Genomic DNA, 21,260 nt, shown 5'->3' with positions numbered 1-21,260 from the left:
AAGTTTCGTCTTCAAGCTGGCATGTGACAACTTCTCATGAGAGGCTATATTTACTGCAAATCTGGGCCAGTTTCAAATTCTTGCAAGGGAAAGAAGCTAAACAAAAACAAACAGTTTTTCACACCGAAATCAGCCACTACCGTTTGGTGTTTCCGGATGGGGATATACGGCAGTTTGAATCAGGTTTATGATCAGAGCCTAAGACTCATCTACCTGGGAGGGCTATTGCTTAAGCATCCCTTCTTCACCACCACAATGTCATAAAGGTGAATTGTGCCTTGTGCCTCCACCCTTCCCTACACGCCTCACAAGGCTACATAAAAGGCAGAAGCGGGTAGCCAGGTTGCCAAGCTTGCAAGGAGATAACGGCATGGTGAGATAGCCTGAACCACACTGGTGGGCCTGAGCGTTAGCCGTATCTCCTATCTCCCGCCTTCAGTTTCTTTTGCTCAACCCATCTTATCCTTTCCCTGGCATTTAAATCATGTGGCTGACACAGCAAACTGGGGAAGATAAACCTAAATCTAAGACTAAACCTGTCCATGAAGGATGTTCCTAACAAGGAAATACAGTATATCCACATTGGATGGGGGGGGTAGAAAGAGCGAGAGGATGCTCAAGGTAAGCAAAAGGTCCATTCACCCAGGCCAACCCACGTGGCCTCTATCCGCCGCAAGACAATGCGCACCATTTAGGCCCCCGCCCATTCATCACCCAGCCCCGCCTTCTGTTAACCAAACGATCCAATCAGTGGAAACCTAAGTGAAGGGGCTTCTCGCATCCTTCATCCCTTATTCTCGAGCACCTATTGCATAAAGAGACTGTCGCTCTTTTCTGTATTGCGGCTCGCGATTGGACTAACGAGGCAGCCACGGGGGTTGGAGGCCGGCCGCCTTTTTTGCCCTCCTGCCGGCGGAAAAACTATTGGTTCCAGAAGCTATCAATCTGTCCGGGGCAACTTTCGGTTGGTTCACCCGAGGGAAAAAAAAAAAAGCAAGCCGGAAAGGCGGGGATTGCGCCTGTTCGCCGAGGCTATATAAGGGGGAGACAAAGACGGCCGCGAGGCCGTTTTTTATCTTCGTGCTGGGCGCCATCTTGTCTTTGGTCGCACTCTGAGGAGGAAAAGCGCCGCGTTGCCGTCCGGCCCCATCTTAACCGCCACCATATTCGCCATGTCGAGAGACCGTTTTCGAAGCCGTGGAGGCGGCTTCCACCGGCGCGGCGGCGGCGGAGGCCGGGGTGGCCTCCCGGGCAACCACGACTTCCGTTCGCCGCCGCCGGGCATGGCAGGCGGCATGGGGCAATCGCGCGGCGGCCACCATCACATGGGCGGCGGCCTCGGCGGCCCCCCGAAGCCGGAGCCCACCAAGCCGCCGAGCTCGGCCTCCACCCCGCCTTCCTCCGCGGCCTCCGTTTCTTCCAGCCCGGCGGGCTCGTCGCCTTCCTTGGGGCCAAACCAGAATCAGGTCGGCGCGCCGCCCCCGACCTCTTCTTCCGCCTCCTCCATCTCCACGCCGAGCTCGGCCTCGGCTCCCGCCGCCACTTCAGGGCTCCAGAGCGGCGGCCGAGGCGGGGAGACGCAGCCACCGCCGCAGCCTAACGCGCCGCCGAACCAAAGCCCCGGGCAGGGCGGTTCCAAGAAGGGGCCCGGGCCGTCTCCCGGAGGCGGAGGAGGGCCCGTAGGCGGCCTGAAGGGAGGCCCGGGTGGGCCCCAGCCAGGAGGCGGCCCCAAGGGCGGCGGCGGCGGGCCTGGGCAGCAGCACCGCGGCGGCGGCGAGAGGCGCGGCGGGCAGAGTCAGCACCAGCACCCGTCGCAGCAGCACCAGCACCCGTCGCAGCAGCAGCAGCAGCAGGGCGCGGGAGAGGAGAAAGTCTCCGACACGGAGGTGAGCAGAACCGCGGCGGCCCCTCCCGGGCCTGCCTTCGCCTTCGGGCAAGATGGCGCCGGGCTCGCTCCCCGGCGGCGCTCTCCGCCGCCATCTTGGGCGCGGGAGTGCGCGCGCGCGAGGGCCGGAGGCTCGCGGCCTCTCTGGAGTGGGCGTGGCGGCGGGCAGCCGGCGCGCTCCAAGTTTTAAAGGGGAGGGGTGGTTTCGTAGGACCTGCAGCGGTGGTGCTGGCGGCGGCGTTCACGGAGCAGAGCCTGTTTGCTGCGTGCACATCCGGAGTTTTGCCTCGCGGTCTTGGCGTGATTAACAGAGGTTTCCTGGATCGCACGGCTCTTTTAGTAGGCTCACCGTGTGTGTGCGCGCCCGCGCGCGCCTTCAAGTCAGTTTTCGACTGCAAGGACTAGTCCTTAGGCACGAAGCCAGCTGGGTGACCTTGGGCCAGTCACTCACTCTCAGCCCTAGGAAGGAGGCAATGGTATACCAGAAAAACCTTTCCAAGGAAACTGGAGAGACTAGAAGTGGTTTGCCATTGCCTCCTCCTTAGGGCTGAGAGTGAGTGACTGGCCCAAGGTCACCCAGTCTGGTGCCGTAATCACTACACGAAACTGGCTCTTTTATGTATGTGTGTGTGTGTATATATACAGACATATATATGTTTGGTCTAGTGGTTAAGGCTCCAGGCTAGAAACCAGGAGACTGAGTTCTAGTCCTGCCGTAGGCATGAAAGCCGGCTGGGTGACTTTGGGCCAGTCCCTTTCTCTTAGACCAACTCATCTCACAAGGTGGTTGTGAGAAAAATAAGTATGTTCTCTGCCTTATTTATAAAAATAAAGGCAGGATTAAAAAAATATTTTAAAAAACGTATGGTATAGAGAGCCAGTTTAGTGTAGTGGTTAAGGTGCTGGTTTAGAAAGCAGGAGATTCAGCTCTAGGCCTCCCTTAGATGTGAAAGCTGGCTGGGGGACTTTGGGCTAGTCACTCTTTCTGAGCCCAAGCAACCTCAGAGGGTGGTTATTGTGGGGAAAGGAGGAGGCAGGAGTATTAGATGTGTTCTTTACTTTGAGTTATATATAAAAAGGCGGCATAAAGATCTAACTATTGTGCCACAGTAGAGGGGCGCAAGCAGAGCTTCCAAATTTGCCCATGTCTCCCAAACCCCGTTTTGGAGTCTCTACCAGCCTCAATTGCTGAAAAGCAGTGGCCCAGTTTCCCATCAATCTAAGGCAAGCATTGTAGTGCAGGATTAGAAATACAGTATAATTAATAACACAAAGCAATCCTTGCTCTTTTCACTTTTATTGTATTTTGATACATGCATTCTGAAAAAGTCTAGGCTTTACCAAATGGTTGCCCATCCATGCCATACCTGATTTAGTGACTAAGCCATAAATAGTTAGGTTTATGTAAAGCAGTACGTATAAAGCATGGTTTGCAGATGCCACTACTGTAATCCTAAACTAAGCAAGTCACGGTATGCTTTGTATTAGTGGTTTATGTGAACCAAATTAAACCCGATAGTTGTTCCTTTAGGGCGATTGTGGGCTATTTATTTATTTGTTAAATTTGTATGCTGCCCATCTCCCCCAAAGGGGGACTCTGGGCAGCTCACAATTAAAACCAAAAACATGTACTTTACCCTTACGGTAGGTTAATATGAGTATTAGCAGTGGCAATTGTGATGGCCTGGAAATACGAGTTCTTAGTATTCTTTTTTAGTTTGAGTTCAGTTTCTGCCACAAGTGAATGGCAGATGATAGAGTGGCTGTTTCATGGAGCATTTTTCTGTGTGAATGGTTTCAAGTATAGTTGCATGTTTTTGAATGCCAAGAAAAAGGTGCTGTGCTCCAGAGTATTGTAAATGGATGGCATAATGATGAGTTGTGTTAGAATGGTGATATCCTTGATAGAGATGTTGAAGTAAAGTCCTAATGAAGGATAATTTAGTGTCATGCTAAGTGGCTTGGGGGAAAATGAGGTAATGGTGATACCAGTACGAGACGGTTTATATTATAGTGTAGTTGTAGTGGTCCATAATATAATGCTTTGCAGTAGTTCCCTGGGAGTTATAATCAGCATGCTTTAATAGGTGATGGTGCAAATCTAAAGTTTTATTATGAATGTTGGGAATTCTTGAATTTGTGAGTTTTTACCAATGTGGATGGTATTAGATAAAATTTAATGAAGAGCCTGAGAAGGCATACTTTGGAGTACTTATAATGCCTTAGCTTTGGAATAACCAAGCATGACTGGTCCTGACATTAAATGTTTTTTTGTTAATTTTTGTTAATGACTGGTCAAGGTAACATTTTTTCTCCAAGGCATTTTATTTGTTTTATAGATTCATTTTGAAATGTTGGTGACTTTCTACAATTTGTGTGAAAGAAGAGGAACTTATAATTTAAATAATGCAATAAAAATAGTTATTCCTTCACACAAAGATATTATCTGGTGTGTAAAGAACACTGGCAACCAGTACTTAAGAAAGTTCTTCCTTTCTTTAAAATACTGTAAGGGTAGTAATGGTTATGCATTGTGTATGGTAGATTCATCAAGTCCATCTAAATGGAAAATTGTCAGATTGCTTAGTCTAACACTTTTCATAGAAGGAAAAATTCTCTCTTCAAATATTGAAAAGTAAATGTAAGTAAATATGAAAAAAGGGACAATAGCATATAGATCAGCATAAGAAAATAGGTATTTTCAGGCTGATGTATTGTGTTAGGTTGGATGGAGTAAGGTGTGTGTATAGTCAGATCTATGCTTGCATAATACTACGTGTAAACAGAAATGGATAAAATGATGTGCGCCTTCTAAATATGTATGTTAAATATATACATGTTAAAAATTTAGTGTTTGTCTTTAAATTTTTTAGGGTTTTAAAGCAAATTTGTCACTTTTGAGACGCCCTGGGGAAAAAACATATACTCAGCGCTGTCGTCTATTTGTTGGGAATTTGCCTGCTGATATCACAGAAGATGAATTTAAGAGATTATTTTCCAAATATGGTGAACCAGGAGAAGTCTTTATTAACAAGGGGAAAGGCTTTGGCTTTATTAAACTGGTAAGTACTGATGTTTCAGATTTTTTTATTTTTAATATTAAGATTCTTATACATTATTGAACATAGCTCTGAAATTAAGACTTATTAACCTATCCACAGGAATCACGAGCTTTGGCTGAAATTGCAAAGGCAGAACTAGATGATATCCCTATGAGAGGAAGGCAGCTTCGTGTGCGTTTTGCCACCCATGCTGCTGCTCTTTCTGTGCGTAATCTCTCCCCATATGTGTCAAATGAATTGCTGGAAGAAGCCTTCTCTCAGTTTGGTCCAATTGAAAGAGCTATTGTGATAGTAGACGATCGTGGCAGATCCACAGGAAAAGGCATTGTAGAATTTGCATCTAAGCCTGCAGCACGAAAAGCATTTGAACGTTGTACTGAAGGTGTCTTTCTTCTGACAACGTAAGTAGGTCTCACTTTTTTATGTAGTTTAGTAAGCTGAAGGCAGTTTAACTATAAAAGCTAAACTTAAAGGCCAATATCTAAACCAAATTTAACACTTTCTCTCTGATTTTCAGCACTCCTAGGCCAGTTATTGTGGAGCCACTTGAACAGCTAGATGATGAAGATGGTCTTCCAGAAAAGCTGGCTCAGAAAAATCCAATGTATCAAAAGTAAGCAGATGTAACCATGCAGGATTGTCACTACAACTAAACTGTATTTGATATGTTGAAATCTGTGGTGGTCTCTCTCAGTTAATATTGTTATAGATTTCCTGCTATATTGTAATTTGACTCATTTCTGTTTTCAGTAATGTAAATTAGAAATCTGGAAAAATTTCTATTGCCTTGAATTAAGATAGTTTTAATGTATGTATGTATTTTAAACAAATAATAGTTTTGCTGTATGTTTATGAACAGTTTTCCTAATAGGCAAAGTAGATCACCTGAAATACTTGAATAAAATGGAATTGTTTCATTTGGTGAAGTTAGTGTAGCTTAAATGTATCTAAAACATTCAGAGCTTTCTTTCAAAATTTAAATGCAGTGTTGTATTTCTGTTATGGTCTCTATATTTTTAAGCAACCTATCACACTAATAAGTACATGCTTCAAGAGCTTTTATATATTAACACACTTTGGCATATTCACTTAAAAAATTAATTGCAATTTGATTTTGAGTTTGCCTAGAACAATGTCATACTTTGTAAATTAAGATGACTGGAATAAACATTTGGACTGATGAGAAACAATAGTGATATCAGAATTCATGGGCATCTTATAATTTGCAGTCTTCTAAAAAATTGGCAAATTGAAAATGCTCAGTAGCCCTGGGATACTCCACTTGGAAGAGAAATTGAAAAGTAGGATGTTGTTGGCAGGAGATGAAGCATGTGGCCCCTTTAGCTGGAAGTTAAACTTGTCAATTCCAGCCAGGCTCATATTGTGTTCATTTTATTAAGTTTATTTTGATGGAATGGTACCATTCAAAAAAGGCTCATGCTTCTTCCTCTGTAACTGTTTTAAGGTTGGACGACTGTTTCTTCTGCTGTACTTGATTTTCTGACCAGTACAATAGCATTTTGTAGATGGAAAAAAAAAGTATCCATGTTATAGGATATTTGCTAGGACTCTCCTAATCTGAAACTGCCAGGCTTCAAAATTTTTGCCAGCATCACTGCTGGCTGTTTTGCAAAATGTGCATTTCATTTTCAATTGGATTTTTAGGGAGAGAGAAACTCCTCCACGATTTGCACAGCCTGGAAGTTTTGAGTATGAATATTCTCAACGGTGGAAATCCTTGGATGAAATGGAGAAACAGCAGAGAGATCAAGTGGAGAAAAATATGAAAGATGCCAAGGACAAACTGGAAAGCGAGATGGAGGATGCTTATCACGAGCATCAGGCAAACCTTTTACGTCAAGGTATAGGGCACAGATCTCTGGTTGAGACTTTGCTTGCTTTCTCCCATCTTTTCTCAAGTTTTCATTATTGCTATTTTAATGTTACTGCTTTTACCCAAATATATTTTTAAACACAGACTTGCTGTTTTTAGATTGTTATATTTTATTATTTGTTTGGTCTTTATCTTATAGTCCTATGCTACTATTTTCAGAAAAGGTTCGAGCTAGAAGCATTTGTCTCCCAACGATGGCCTAAGCAGTAATGTGCCTGCTAAATGTTCATTGTGTATATTGATCATTCACTAAAAAAATTTGGAGTCAAAGTTGTCTATGTACAAATTTATTTTAGTTAGGTTTTTTTGTATTTAAGTAAGCTTAATTTCAGACATGGCGTCAAGTCTAGATTCTATTTAATTGATAGAAATTCATAATCTAGTAAGCAATTGTTTGCTTTAAATGGTTAAACTTACAGATCTCATGAGGCGACAAGAAGAATTGAGACGCATGGAGGAACTTCACAATCAAGAGATGCAGAAACGAAAAGAAATGCAATTGAGGTAACTTGTGATCATCTCTTGTCATTTTTAATCCTGTATATAAGTACAAGGTTTGTATCTGTGGGCAACCAGAAATTGCTTGGAGCCAAGTGAATGAACTAATGGAGGATCAATGCCAGGTTTTGTTCCTCCTTGCCTTCTCCCAGGACAAGGAGCCTTTTTTTTTTTTTTGGTAGCCTTGTAATTCATGAGGGCTTATTTACAGTATTTAATTACTTTGAAGGCTTACTTAGCTTCAGTGAGGTATGATTATTTTGTGGTAAAATGAATTAGTACACTTTTCAAGTCTTTAAAAATAAAAATTATAATGGAGGAATTGTATTTTCAGGCAAGAAGAAGAGCGGCGTAGACGGGAAGAAGAGATGATGATCCGTCAACGTGAGATGGAAGAACAAATGAGAAGACAGAGGGAAGAAAGCTACACCAGAATGGGTTACATGGACCCTGTAAGTCAGGGCTGGAAGAATCCCAGTAATCTAGTTGTCCAGGTGCCTGAATCTCATGTTGATCCCTAGGAATAAGTTTTATTTTTATATATTTTTTTATAAGTCTTTTCCCAATTTTGATGATGTAAATCTGGGTCATAGAGGATTGCTACCTGCCCTCCTGGAGCTGGTCATCCTCCTGGCTTTTGTGTCTTAAAACATGATTAGAAGTCATGGTCTCCCAGCTTCTAATCCAGGTCTGTGTTAGAGCTTTTAAGTGATTTACTTGTTGTTTAAAACATCTTTTTGTCTTTGCAGAGAGAAAGAGACATGAGAATGGGTGGTACCAGTGCAATGAACATGGGAGGTAAAAAAGCTTTCCAATTAAACCTGCATGCATAAATTATTGTGGTCAGTCCTATGCATAATCACTTGATTTTTTTTTTTAAACAGATCCCTATGGTACAACTGCTCAGAAATTCCCACCTTTAGCAGGTGGTACTGGCCTTGGCTATGAGACCAGTCCTGGAGTCGGACAAACATCTATGAGTGGCTCTATGATGGGAAGCGATATGGTAATGTATCCTGTGGCAGCTTGACTTCAGTTCTAAAGATTTCTGCATTAATCCCACATGACCTACACTTCAAGTTAAGCTTCCCCTTTCCAGCAGTTTGCTGATAGCAAGAGGCTTGTTGAGCAACGTAAAGCTGAGTCTAGTCTTTGCCAGTACGGTGACAGGTCTGCCCAGATATTTACGCAATGGATATTAGACTTTTCTGTGGTCAGTTGGGTTGGGAGTTCTCTGGCTAAGCTTGCAAGGAACCTTTAGCTCTGTAATCTAACGATCTACCTGAGTTAGCTTAATGAGCAGAAGTGGTCTTTGTCACTTTCTGAACTTGAGTTAACTGTGGTGCATAGAAATGAACGTGTATAAAATAAAGGGAGACACTTTTCCAAGCCTAAAAACAATATAATTGCACTATACTTCTACTGCTTATTAATGTAATGGATTAGTCACAGAGTATTTAGATGCAAATAATGTACCCTATTGTATACATTGACTTTTGACACAATATGTGATGATGAGGAAAGAAGCAGTTCTTTAGGTAGGCAAGTCATTAGCAATCTGTTTCTTGAGCAAGTTGCTTGTTGACTCTAAAATAATACATAATTTGGTTATCATGCTTAGGTGCTGCTTAAGTTTCCTGACTATAGACAGAGCTGCTGGATCAAACTAAAGATCTATCTTATTCCCAAAGTGGTTAACCAGATGCTTCGGGGATGTCCATGAGCAGTAGCTTTTTCCTGTTGTCACCCTTCAACCAGTATTCAGAGGCGTATCTTGCCTTTGATGCTTGAGGGTTTGTACCGTTACTAGGAGCCGCAGATGGTACACTTGTTCTCCAAGCACTTTGAACTTTACTTCCTGTTCCTGTACTTGTAGGCTTCAGAGAAATTCTTGTATTCACACTATACGTGAAGCCTGATCTCTGGCCTTGGAGTAATATAAGGGCAGTACAGCTGGTAAATAGAATTAATGAAATCTAAGTCTAATCCTTGCTTGTGTGGTATACATTCACCTTAAGAGTTTAATCTAACACATAAAATAGGGTTGGGGGTAAGGGTGGAGGCTACTCTTGTACTGAAGGTTTTGCTACATGAGGTGGGCTACTTGTAGCTCATGTGTCACTTAACCTAGAAACAAATACCATTTATTCCACCCCAGGTTCTTAAGATGCCTTGTGGCTGTTTGACCGTATAGCTCAAAGGAGTCTGCAATTAGTCATAGACTTCTGTTGAAATAGGTAGTCTGGTAAAAGCCGGATGTGTGTTTTCAAAATTAACAATGTAGTGTATCAAGTGCTTAAACGTCTCATTCACTTGTAATTGGTGGCACTAGAAAAAATGCCTGGTCAGTACTTTGCGTGAAGCAATGTGCTGTCTTTCTAAAGTACGTAACTTTAGAAGCTTAGTAGAATTATCTCCTTATGGAATTTGTTCATTCATGACACTTGGCCTTTGGGAGTTTAAATTGGCAGTCTAATAACTGTAAGCCAGTTGTTAGAGGAAATCTGATGGAGTCTTGATTATATGCTAGAATTCCAGACTCTTGGTGACTCCATGATTGGATACTTATGCAAATCAGTGAAGGGCTCATGCATATGTTTTCTCATCTGTGATGATTGTGGCAGTAGCATTCTGGAATCTAGGCTTTGTTTGTGGGGTTATTGGGGAGCAAATTGAGTGTGAGCCTTTCACAAAGCACATCTGCATGCGTATCTGGTTAAAGGATTCATACAGCTAGTCTGAGGAATTATACTGAGTGAATTGGCTCTGTTGTTAAGCTTGAGTGCATTTGAAAGCTTTTTTTTGTATAAATCTAGTTCCTATGCTGCCCTAACAGCACCAATAATACCAACATCAGCATCTTTGATTCATTACACCCTCCTTTGTGCCTGGTAAATCAAGAAATGAAGAAAGATCAGGTAAATTGACAAGTTAACTGGTCTGCTTTATTGCAGCCTGGTTGAGCTTTTGTGGATTCAGAGGAGACCAGCTTGAATGCATTTAGATACTGCAAAGTAATAATGGACTCTTTGCTAATCCTCATACTGAAGCCATAGGGCCTCTATTGTAGTGGAGCTATTTAAAGAAGCTCAACATTGTGCAAACATTTAGTAGTTTTCTTGTCTCGGCTGGGCAATTTTATCAGGTGCATAATACTTCTTGTACTTTCATAGGATTTTAGCGGCTTTTGAAAAACATAATTTAAATAGACATTAGTCTAAGTAATTTCAAGGACATGGTCTTGCACCTTTTAACTAGGCATCTGCTTTTATACAAAATGGCTGATGCTTTAGGAAGCTCTTTGTGCCTTGTTCACTGATACTACAGATTAGCAATTAATTGTAGCAGATAACCAGAATTCCTTTCAGAGAGAATTCTTGGTTCAGACCCATACTAATGCTTGCATTTTTAGCACTTCAGGGAAAATCTGTTTGCTGAAACAGACATTTGAGAATGGATCAAGTTGGGAACATACCTCAAGACATGTATTAAGTTAAACTAATTATTAAATTACCCTTTTTTCCTTTCTATGTTCCCGGTACCTGTGGATCGACTCAATGGTGATTGTATCGACGAACGTTGACTGCGGAACCTTCTAAAATAAATTCTTAACACACATGGACATCAACTACACATAATGAACTCTTAATTGTTCTAATAGCGCCCTGAGCGATTTGGACAGGGAGGTGCGGGGCCTGTAGGTGGCCAGGGCCCTAGAGGAATGGGGCCTGGAACTCCTGCAGCCTATGGGAGAGGGAGAGAAGAATATGAAGGCCCAAACAAAAAGCCCCGATTTTAGATGTGACTTGTAGATTTTTCATTCCAGTTTGTTTTATTTGTCTTGTTTAGACACTACTTTTTTTTTTAATTCTTGCATTTTAGTAAGAAAGCTACGTTTTTATGGATGTTAGAAACTTAAAATGACCTAGAATTTGTAAGTGGTCTGGGCAAAAAAAAAAGTCTAATTATGTAATGCAGTGTTCTAAACTTAGCTTTCTTGATGTATAACGTCCCTACCTTGATGGCAATGTACCGTGTGCCATTTGAATTCCCAAGTGTAAACTTTTTTTACTGTGCTTAAAATAAATAGACTAAATGTAGCAAGATTCTTTTATCGTAAACGTCTGAGCATAGAGGGCAAATAACCCTTCCAAAAGGCAATGCATTTCTTGAAATGAAATCTGAAGTGTTGCACAGTACATAAGGCTTAGATGCTGCCATGCCATAAAGTCTAAAATATCAATATGCAATTTCAAAATCCTAATTGAACTTCAGTATTGAAGTAATATCACAATGAAGTCTCACCCTTAGAATAAGCTTTTAGTGTTCTGTGAAACTTTCAGTATAATTATTCAAGTTTACGTATGTGGAATTTTAATGTCCTTGCAGTAAGGAAGCAAACTGGGTTTTGGTGAAATAACAGAATTAATGATGTAGTTCAGTTTTGAGTAAGGAGGTGGGAGATGGGAATGGGTAAGGGCAGGTAATCTAATAGCATTAGCTGTTGTCTCTCCAAAAGGCCTTTTTATTCCAGCTGCTGTAAGTCATAGCATGACTTGTACATATTATTCCGTGTCTCATTCTTCTAATAACGACTCAAATATGAGATCTGGTTGATCTATTTCACGTCTAATTCTTTTGCTAGAGTTAAGCAATTTAGTGCCCACCGGATGTTTTATGTTAACAGAATCCTTGATGATTGAATATATCTATTGAGGTTTATGGAAGTTGCAATCCAAACATTGGAGGGAATCAAATTGTTTCTTGATTTAACCAGTATCTTGATCCCAAAGCTTTGAGCATTGGTGGGCACTTGTGTATTATATTTAATATCAAAACTTCAGCACTTAACTGCAGAAATGAAAGTATCCTTTGAAGCTTCAGGATTAAAGTAGTATCCTACAGTGCAGTAATTTGTTAGATTGAAGCAGTGTTTCTCAACCTCAGCAACTTGAAGCTGTGTGGACTTCAATTCCCAGGATTCCCCCAGCCAGCCTTCTGGGGGTTGAAGTCCACACAGCTTCAAGTTGCTGAGGTTGAGAAACACTGGATTAAAGCCTGACATGTAGAAATCTAAATACAGTACCATTAAAAATGGAAAGTTTTTCCTTGGGCTACATAGTATCAACTTGTGGTGTTGACTTGGTAGAGTTGAATCATATTTATTAAAACACTATAAGAAGTCAAGCTGTCTTGGACTCTATACCCTGATGGTACCTAGAATACTGGGTGCACAGTTTCCTGGTATATAAAAGGTACAGTGGCTTGATAAAATGAAGATGAACCAGATCAGATCACAGACCATTCTGTGATCAATCCTGTTGGTTTTTCATTCAATAATTTTGGGTGCTTTAAATCCTTTAAATATGGGTGGGGAACCTTTTTTTCCCCCCTAATGGGAACCATTTTATATCTGTTTAAAACAAGTTACATTCTCTGGGTGGTGGTGCATTTACTTTCCCTTTTTGCCCAGAAGGTTGTTGATGGAGGGGCAGATAGCTTTTGGCCAGTTGGCACTGATCGCTTGCAGGTAACCTGTTTTGGCTGTTTTTTCCTCTCTCAGCCACTGATACTTTCTCTGTGCTACCTCCAGTAGCTTGAGGTTAACCAGAATGCCACACATGGTTCCCCATCCCTACTTTAAATGTGTTAAAGCTGAGGAATCCGTTACCTGTAAACTCTGTATAACTGCAGCATATGAAACTTCACTGCCATCAGTTATTACGTATTTTGATTCTGCCAATGGATTTGCTCGAAAGCTTGTGCTGAGCAAGCCTTTTGAAAACCCAAGAATGGTAAACAGCTGATACTCAAGGTTGCTGGACTGCCTCTCATTTAGTGTTGTGGTTGAATTGAGCTATATCCCCAGAAGCTTCAAGAAGTTAACATCAAAGGGGGAAGAAAAGAACCTACAGTTCTTGCATTGACTGCTGATGTAGAGAAGCCCTTGTGATACAAATGTGGAAGTTAATGTGTCCTGGGCTGTGTAGAGCTCAGTTTTGCATTTCTCAAGGGGGTGTTTTTGGACACCTGCTGTAGGAACTTCCGAGATTGACAGTGGTGGGGCCTCCGGAAATGGAAACTAATTTTCAGTTTATTTTTCAGATTACATGCCATTTTTCCTTAGGATGCTGGCACATATCCTAAACCATGTTCTTTTGTAGTACTGTAATCTTGGAAGAGTGAAGGAAGCTGATGGTCCCATTTCCTTCCTAAGGTTCATCTCTTGTTTTCACTTTGTCTAAAACTAGGCTGATGTTAAAAATGGAAGGAAATAGTGAGGGGCCGCAGTAGATTCTTGCACTTTACTAGACAAGTACTGTTGTCAAACGTGCTTATATAAAAATCTACACAATAGTCTGACTTCCAAAGGATAACAAGCAGGATGGTCCCTTAGTAGCAAACCAATTGTGTGGGAGTTTTCACTGAATTGAATGTTCCATCTTTTTAGCTTTTTCTAAATGGATTTAAATATTTGTTTAGACTTACAGATGCCTTTTGAGCAGAAGCGTGACTATTCCACTTCTGCGCGCCATTAAGCCTTTAGGTCATGCATAAGTTATCCCAATTCAAGGGTCTACCCATGTTTAACAATCATAGCATGCTATAACCACATCCTTGTTAGTTGTAATAAATGAATTTCTGTTTCTGTGCGTATTTTGTGGTATATTTGTTTTTAAAAAGTTCTTGGCATCTCCTTGGCAACCACTTGTGGCAGCATGCTTTTCTCTGGAGTTTGAGACTGCAATATGACACTGTTTAAAAGTAGTGGCCTGCTATGTAACAGCACTTAGACAGCATTTCCGCAGTGCATAACTGTGAGGAACGTAGTACCACAAGTGGCAATGGACATTAGGACCTGGATGTAGTATTCCTGCTTGCTCCAAGATTCTCATTGTCGCCTGCATACAGGTAGGTAAAAAGAACTATAATCTAACTTGGTGACTTTCTGTGTAATCTTGCTATGGGGGTATTCTGGCATCACACTCCTGATGGTGGGATTTCAGTGCAGCACTTCTCCTACCGTACGGTGCTTAGTTTTGAGGCCTAACCTGCAATCAGCATTAGGCAAGCTGACTGTGATGCTGACATCTGTGCCTCAGACCCGTGATTTCTTCGTGCATATGACTTGTTTCTGTCTTCACTGTGTGACAAAGACATTCTTAGACCTCAGTGGGAGGGGAAAGTAAGTTCAACTTGAATGCATATTTTGCTGCTCAGGGTCTTTCATTGTGTGCAGGAATGGCTGCTTTCAGTTCATACCAGCTACATGTTAAAAGTTGTATGAAACCTCTTTCATGGTCAGGCAGATAAATGCATTGGTATTTTGCCCTTTATAATAACGTTGTTAACTTAACGTCTGTTAAGTTGAGCTGGGGAGTAAATAGTATTTTGTAATTTTAGTGCAAAGTTATGTAACATGGGTGGCTGGCTGTGGGATGATGGCTGTGATACTTAAATGATACTGAACAATTGAGAGCTCCCCTTACTATAATCCATGCATCTTACCAAAAAGTGTAGCTTACTTTGCTTGCTTGTTGATGAAAAAACACAGTAGGGTTACATATCTAACACATGTTGCCCTCCAGGACTGTTGGCTTGGTTGTGCTAGCTAGGTCTATATTACCTGTTGAAAGCATTTCATAAGATTTGGCTCTTGACCAATTCATAAGATACAACAATGCTCAATTTAAGACTGAAGTGTAGTTCTGTCAAATCTCATGTTTCAGTGTGTTTCAAGAATAAAGGCTGATTCACAAACAGGATTCAGCAGTGAATCTTAACAGCCGAGTAATGGACTGGAGTCCCCGGTCTTTTGTACCTGAATGGTTTGCAAGAGAAGAGTGTTTTTTAAATCCTTGTCAGTATAAATAGTATATGTATTCAGAGGAAAAGGGTGTACTTTAAATCCTATGAAAGCATGTTCATTGTATGACTAGTTATATTTAAATCCAGCTGGATGTTCCAAGTAGTATAATAATTCCATTATGAACTCAGTAAATAAGCAGTATGTTTGCTGTGTAACTGGGTTGCAAATATATTCAACCATAGTAGCTGTACTCAGTTTTGACCAATATGCCAATGGTTTAATTGAAGTGTGGGGATTATATCAGGGTTTCTCTTGACATAAGTGAATTTAGTTACCAGGTGAATTGGACTCCAGTTTCTTGTGTACTTGATTAACTGCAGTGATAAACAGAAATACATTCAGTATTCCTTAAAGGCAATGACTCTTTGTTCAAAACATCTCTAAGCGTGTAAGTGGCATAAGAAATAACAAGTGCTTGCATTGTATTCCATGTTAAGCTTTCATTCTGGTCTATGATTTCCCCCCCATTACTTGCAAAAACTGACTTCAGAGCTCAGAAGTGTGGTGCCAGAATACATTATGCGTACTTTGCTAGGCTCTCAGTTCCGGTTACTAGTGCTGTGAGGACAGAAGCACTTCCTAACATTATTGGGGGGGAGGCTTTGTTACAGTGAGTATGCAAAGCTTCTATTGGCTGAAGCTCTCCCCCAAGACTAGGAGACACCTAAGCAACCAGGGGGCTGAAACTCTGCAAATAACTTCAAGCGGCTGATCAGGAAGGCCTGTGGTAACTTCTAAAATTGGAGCCCAACATGAAGAGATTGTGCTTTTTTAGGTTTGTTTGGACCATTGGTTGTTTTCCACCATCACAGCTAGCAAGGTTGGAATCAACAGGTCAGTTGCAGATCTGTCTTTATGCTACTTGCTGGGCTTAAGCAAATGCTGCAAGAACGGGGGACTGGGGGAGGAGGAGAAGAGGGAGGCGTCTCCCATTTTGTTTGTTCCATTAGCAAGTGTTGTGGAAGCCCAATGATGGTGTATACCAATCCCCCCTCAGAAAACTTCAGTACTGAACGTTAGTACAATGAAATGTGGGAAAGGATGGCTGCAGACAAACAGCTAGGGAAAATAATATAATTTGTATTCCTACATCCTAAAATGTGTTCCTTTTGTTTTGCAAAAGTATTAAATCAATATGTGGTCTTGAGACTGGCACATTGGCTGGCTTGGAAGTGTTTCTTACATTTTAAGGGCCATTAAGAGTTAGTTGCAGGTGGAAAGGCTGACCTTTCACTTTACGCCCTTAATAAGAACATTTGAAAAATGGTTAGGGACAACTGCAGGGGGGAAATTTGTAGTAGACAGTTTAGCAAGCAAATTCTTTCTCTGTATTGTAAAGATTCAGAAAGCTTTGGATTGTCCTTCAATTACCTGAAAGGATTATTTGCTTTATGGGGCGGTAGGGGGGTGCATGGCAGCAATTCAAAGAGGCAGTCAAGTAGCTGGACGCAACGGCTTTGCACCTGCACCTAAGGGGCAGCGTACCTCTGGCTGCAACTGTCCTTCTGATTAGGTAGCATCTGTTCGAGGGGCAGTTCAGGGTCAAGTCTTTAAGAGTAGTTGCATTTGTTCACTATCCTGTGTTTCACTCTTTGAAATAAAGTATTCATCTCCTCCTCGTGCCCCTTGCTACCTCCCAATTACTATTAGCAGCTTTTGTATAAAACCCCTCAATTTTACCAGTTTATAAGTGGCACTTATGTTTAAACTTAATTTTGTTTTCAGAAATATTCCAGTCTATATTCCCCTACTAACTTTAATTCTTATCCTTTAGGTGAAGATAATATCAGCTGGATGAAACTAGGACGCTATCCCATATAAGGTAAGGCTTTTCACTTCATGGAACTAAGGATTCTGAGCCCTTGGAATGGAAAATGTTAAGCCGGGGACCGACTTGGCACATGCATCTGGTTATGGGGAAGTGTTCGAATACATAAAAGCCAGAGGAAGGCATGCTTGAGGCTTATATTCTTGCTTTTCCTCTTCCTTCTCCCAGTCATTTTTAGTTTTCCATGTTAAGTATATACATTATTCTTACAGTGGCTTATATTACATGCTTTTATTTTTGTTCCTGTGCCGTTTATTGATACAGTATCTTTTATTGCACAGCATTGAAATTGAGTCAGAGCGCCCTACTTTTTAGGTACCTTAAAAATAACTAAGAATTAAAAAAACCCCATAAACCTCAGTCTTGGATGAGTCATGAACTGCTTCCTGAGCGGAACAGGAAGAAAGGCAGACGTGGGTCATGGACCCTACTGGTGCCTTTTGTTGCTGTTAATGGGGTAACTTGGATTTAAGTATGTTACATGCTGTAATTTCAGATTTATTGAGGCAACTACCCAGGTTTGTTTTAAATTAAGAGTTTGTTTGATAATATGTGCCTGTTTAGAAGCAAGCCCCAAAATGTAATAACTAGTATTACATTCTGTAATATTTATTTATTTACTTATTTATTTATTCGGCTTGTATGCCGCCCATCTCCCCCACGGGTGACTCTGGGCGGCTCACAATAAAAAAGAAATACAATTCTCTCCAAGATGGCTAAAAACTATAAATAATTTAAAAACATATTAAAAATACCCTAAAAAACCTCCTCTAATTTTGGCCCTATAAAAATCTGTAAGATGCTGGTGGGGGGGCAACCCATCATCCCACCAGCCATCTCCACAGGATATTACAGTATTAGTATTGTAACTAGCATTAGAGTCTAACCTTTGATGCAGGGCTGCTTAACCTCTTTTGTGCCACAGACCCCTTTGAGAGTCTGGTGAAAACCTAAGGATGCCTTCTCAGAAGAGTTATTTGAATGCATGAAATAAAATACATTGATTGAATTACAGAGGAAACTAATAATGCTTGTCCAGTTATCAAAAATATTTTTAAAAAGTTAAAATAATTTTAGATAGATGCATTGAAGTTAACAGATATGTTGGAGTTCTAAGCCATAAATTAGTTGGTTGCCTACATCATCCATTCAATGACAATCTTAAAATTTTAATTAGAAATGAAAAAACTAATTATTTTCCTATCCAAGTTGACCCCCTGAAACCTGTTCACTGACCCCAGGTTAAGAACCCATTTTATGGGGTTTATGCCCTTCAATCTGTTTTTTAATTGCCTTCATTTTAACATACCATAGCCCAGGAACTTAAATCTTTATTGCAGTCATAGATGAGCATGGGAGGGTGGGGTACTGTCATTGAAAAGAAGTATAAAAGATCTAAAAATATATATCGAGAGTGATAATAAAAATCTAAAAAAGAATGATGAAATGTTAGAAGCTATATTAAAAACTAAAAATATATAAAAATCAAGAATATAAAGGAAGGGATAGGGGCTTCAGATGGGTGTAGGGAGCATAAACTGTGTGGAAGCTTATCAAATTACAAAGCACTCTAACATGGCAAACTAGGTGCTTATTAAATCTAGTTTATTAAGCCCTAGGTGCAGGTTGTCATCTGATGAGGAATTTAAAAATATGTTATAGTACAGACTAAGGAACATCCTGAAAGTGAAATAAATCAGAACAATGTCAAAACCAAAAAATAATCACATAAATCCCAAATCAAACCCTAGATAGGCATCCACAATCAGACAGCTGGGATCAAAAGCACATTGAAATCAATTTTTCCCTGTTTCTGGAAATGCGACAAGGTGAAGTCTGCGCATGTGAAAGTATTCCATCAGCTGGGGACTATTACAGCCATCTTCCCCTTGCTCTGCAGGGCTCACAGAGGGAGGGAACATTTGTGAGTCCTTTCTCCATACCCAGATGGGCAGATTCAATTCTGGCAAGGCATTGCCTGATGTATCTTGGTGCTGTACTGCTCGGTTGTGTCACAAAAGTTAGACACCTATTTCCTGGAAAATCAGAAATTGCATAGGATGGATATAGAACTAGATAAGCATCAGATCTTTTAATTGCAGGTAGTTCTGTGTTCTGTTTCACTGACTCTTCTTAAATTTAATATTTATTGGAAACGTACAGGGTCAGTTGCAAGTTATATAGAATCACTGGATCCTTACAGAAGTGAGTGAAACTCAAGTCTCCTGCCTAAAAAGGCATTCTACAATAAACCAATTATAATGAAAGTCATTATTAACCTTTAGATGTTATTAAATTAAACACAGCCTGTTAACGTATTCCATGTTACAATTAAAACATTTTTTTTTTTACAGTTGAGCAATGGCCAGTATATGCCAACACAATTGAATGATCTAGAGAGAAGTGTACCTACTCTGCACAATTTGTAGGTAAGGAACAGGGTGGTAGATTCTTGCTGAAAGTTTGAAGGGTTTGTTCATTCATTTCATTCAATCTGTATGGCCACCCTTCCCACCAGGTGAATCTGGGTGGCGAGTTTAAGAGTACAAGCAGCTTGCTGGTAGAACTAGAGGTGGTGAGGATCCTTTTCTGTGGACATGGTGAAGTAGAAGCTGGATAACCGTTGGTTAGGCATCGATGCAGGAGGTGGGCTCTGGTGTCAGAACGCCTCTTCCAGTTCTCTCATTCTCTGTAGCCAAGCTGCACATGAAAGGAGCCACTGGTTGTAGTGGTTCATTTTTACAAACATTTTTTTCTAAATCTTTATGACTTGCATGTAACAGCAGTTTGCAGTAGACATACTAAGGAGCACCTGTCAGGTTCTCCAGGTAGAAGAGAAGTGTATGGATACGGTTATTCACATAAAATCATGTGACAGTGCTGGTCCACCTTTTTGTTTCTTGCTTGATCCAGATCCAGATTTCACAAAATCATGGTTGCAAGCAATCAAATCCAAATCCAGGTTTAGTCTGATCTTGGCTTTTATCCCAGTTACTGTATGGGAACACTTGCAGGTCTTTTTTTCCATTGAAAATGAATTTTCAGTGTTTGTTTTTGATAGTGTCTTGACTCTCTGAATGTAACTCTGATGTCAAGTCTTGATTTGCATTTAATGTGCTAAAGCCAGTTTGGTATGCTGGCTAAGGTGCTGGACTAGAAACGAGGAGACTTTGAGTTCTAGTCCTTCCTTAGGTATGAGAGCTGGCTAGGTGGCTTCAGGCTAGTCACTCTCTCAGCCAAACCCACCTCACAAGATGGTTCTGTGGGGAAAATAGAAAGCAGGAACATTAGGTATGTGTGCATTCTTGAGTTGGCCAAAAACAAAGGTGGGATAAAAATCTAAAGCAGGATGCAGCAGCAGTAAAATTCAGCTATAAAAATCTTGATGTCTTGCTGATCAGTATAATCGCTAATGTTTTGTTATTGCAGGAGAAGAATGGTAGATTTGATTGCGGAAAGGAGGAGTCCAGGGATGCAGTAACATTTCCTTCAAATCTTCAATAAAGTGTTCAGGAACTTAAGATCTGGTGTCATTTCTTGGAAAAAGCTCACAATCTATAATTGGTGCTCATTTGAAATATCAGAAGGAAGGTGGGAGTGAATTTGATGCACTAAATATGTCTAACTGCTTCATCTCCAGAACAATGTTCCTTATAAGCAGTTATACTCTTTAGTAGATATCCTGGAATTATGTTAAAAACAAGCTGCATTGATTTTGGAGAGTTTAGCCCCTAGTGGCTTTTGCTATTTCTGCAATGTTTTGTAACCCTCAAGTTCACATTTGAAATGTCTTCCTGTTTCTAGCATTCAACCAGGCCCTTTCTCAATATTCCTGTAATTCATTATCTAATCCAGTGTGAGGATTAGAAGCAATTTCAAATAGCCTGCTTAACTATTTATTCCCTAATATAAGGCCTTGGACATTTTATTTTTTAAATATAAGCCTTGGGTTTCCATCCCCTACCACAATGGTGGTAGAATAGCAGTATAGAAATAGACCATTTGAACTACACTGACTTGAATCAAGTCAGTGAATCATGTTGGATCCTGAATTCAGTTGAAGTGTTGAAAAGGATCCTTTATTCAAGTTATATTAGTTTACATTCATACATACCTGATGTTGCTTTGAAAACTGCTAAATGTGTGCTTAATTTTCACTTAAGTTTGAAATGCAGCCAGAAATCTATTCTCTCTAGCAAACCGGAAGCTCTGTGTCCCTGCTA

At 40.8% G+C, this 21,260-nt stretch overlaps 1 protein-coding gene across 4 annotated transcripts; it reads left to right on the top strand.

Moving 5' to 3' along the window:
- The first annotated feature begins 1,054 nt into the window (after nt 1-1,054).
- SFPQ (splicing factor proline and glutamine rich) lies at nt 1,055-20,558 on the top strand. 4 transcript variants are annotated; one of them, XM_088140237.1, is made up of 13 exons: nt 1,055-1,886; nt 4,759-4,947; nt 5,047-5,348; nt 5,465-5,560; nt 6,613-6,809; nt 7,261-7,345; nt 7,674-7,833; nt 8,089-8,137; nt 8,224-8,345; nt 11,001-12,255; nt 12,375-17,031; nt 19,392-19,466; nt 20,467-20,558. In XM_088140237.1, the coding sequence occupies exons 1-10, from the start codon at nt 1,173-1,175 to the stop codon at nt 11,136-11,138; spliced, it is 2,052 nt and encodes a 683-aa protein (XP_087996363.1). In that variant the 5' UTR covers nt 1,055-1,172; the 3' UTR covers nt 11,139-12,255; nt 12,375-17,031; nt 19,392-19,466; nt 20,467-20,558. The 4 variants fall into 4 exon arrangements, with proteins under 4 accessions (XP_087996363.1, XP_087996366.1, XP_087996362.1 ...); XM_088140240.1 differs by lacking the exon at nt 11,001-12,255 and having other exon boundaries at nt 16,984-17,031; XM_088140236.1 differs by having other exon boundaries at nt 11,001-17,031.
- The last annotated feature ends 702 nt before the right edge of the window (nt 20,559-21,260 follow it).

The sequence above is a fragment of the Python bivittatus genome, unplaced genomic scaffold (assembly GCF_059951505.1).
Source record: "Python bivittatus isolate LINGU-HERP-01145 unplaced genomic scaffold, Pbiv_v1 ctg000260_np1212, whole genome shotgun sequence".
In the NCBI taxonomy this organism is placed as follows: Eukaryota; Metazoa; Chordata; class Lepidosauria; order Squamata; family Pythonidae; genus Python; species Python bivittatus.
The sequence above is the reverse complement of the archived record's forward strand: the minus strand, read 5'-3'. Positions and strand labels throughout refer to the sequence as shown.

What these genes read in the sequence shown, in the direction of transcription:
- SFPQ (XM_088140237.1), top strand. Translation starts at nt 1,173, where the DNA reads ATGTCGAGAGACCGTTTTCGAAGCCGTGGAGGCGGCTTCCACCGGCGC. An exon ending in GGTGTCTTTCTTCTGACAAC is followed by an intron (nt 5,349 to 5,464) that starts GTAAGTAGGTCT and finishes TCTGATTTTCAG; the next exon opens with CACTCCTAGGCCAGTTATTG. An exon ending in CGAAAAGAAATGCAATTGAG is followed by an intron (nt 7,346 to 7,673) that starts GTAACTTGTGAT and finishes TTGTATTTTCAG; the next exon opens with GCAAGAAGAAGAGCGGCGTA.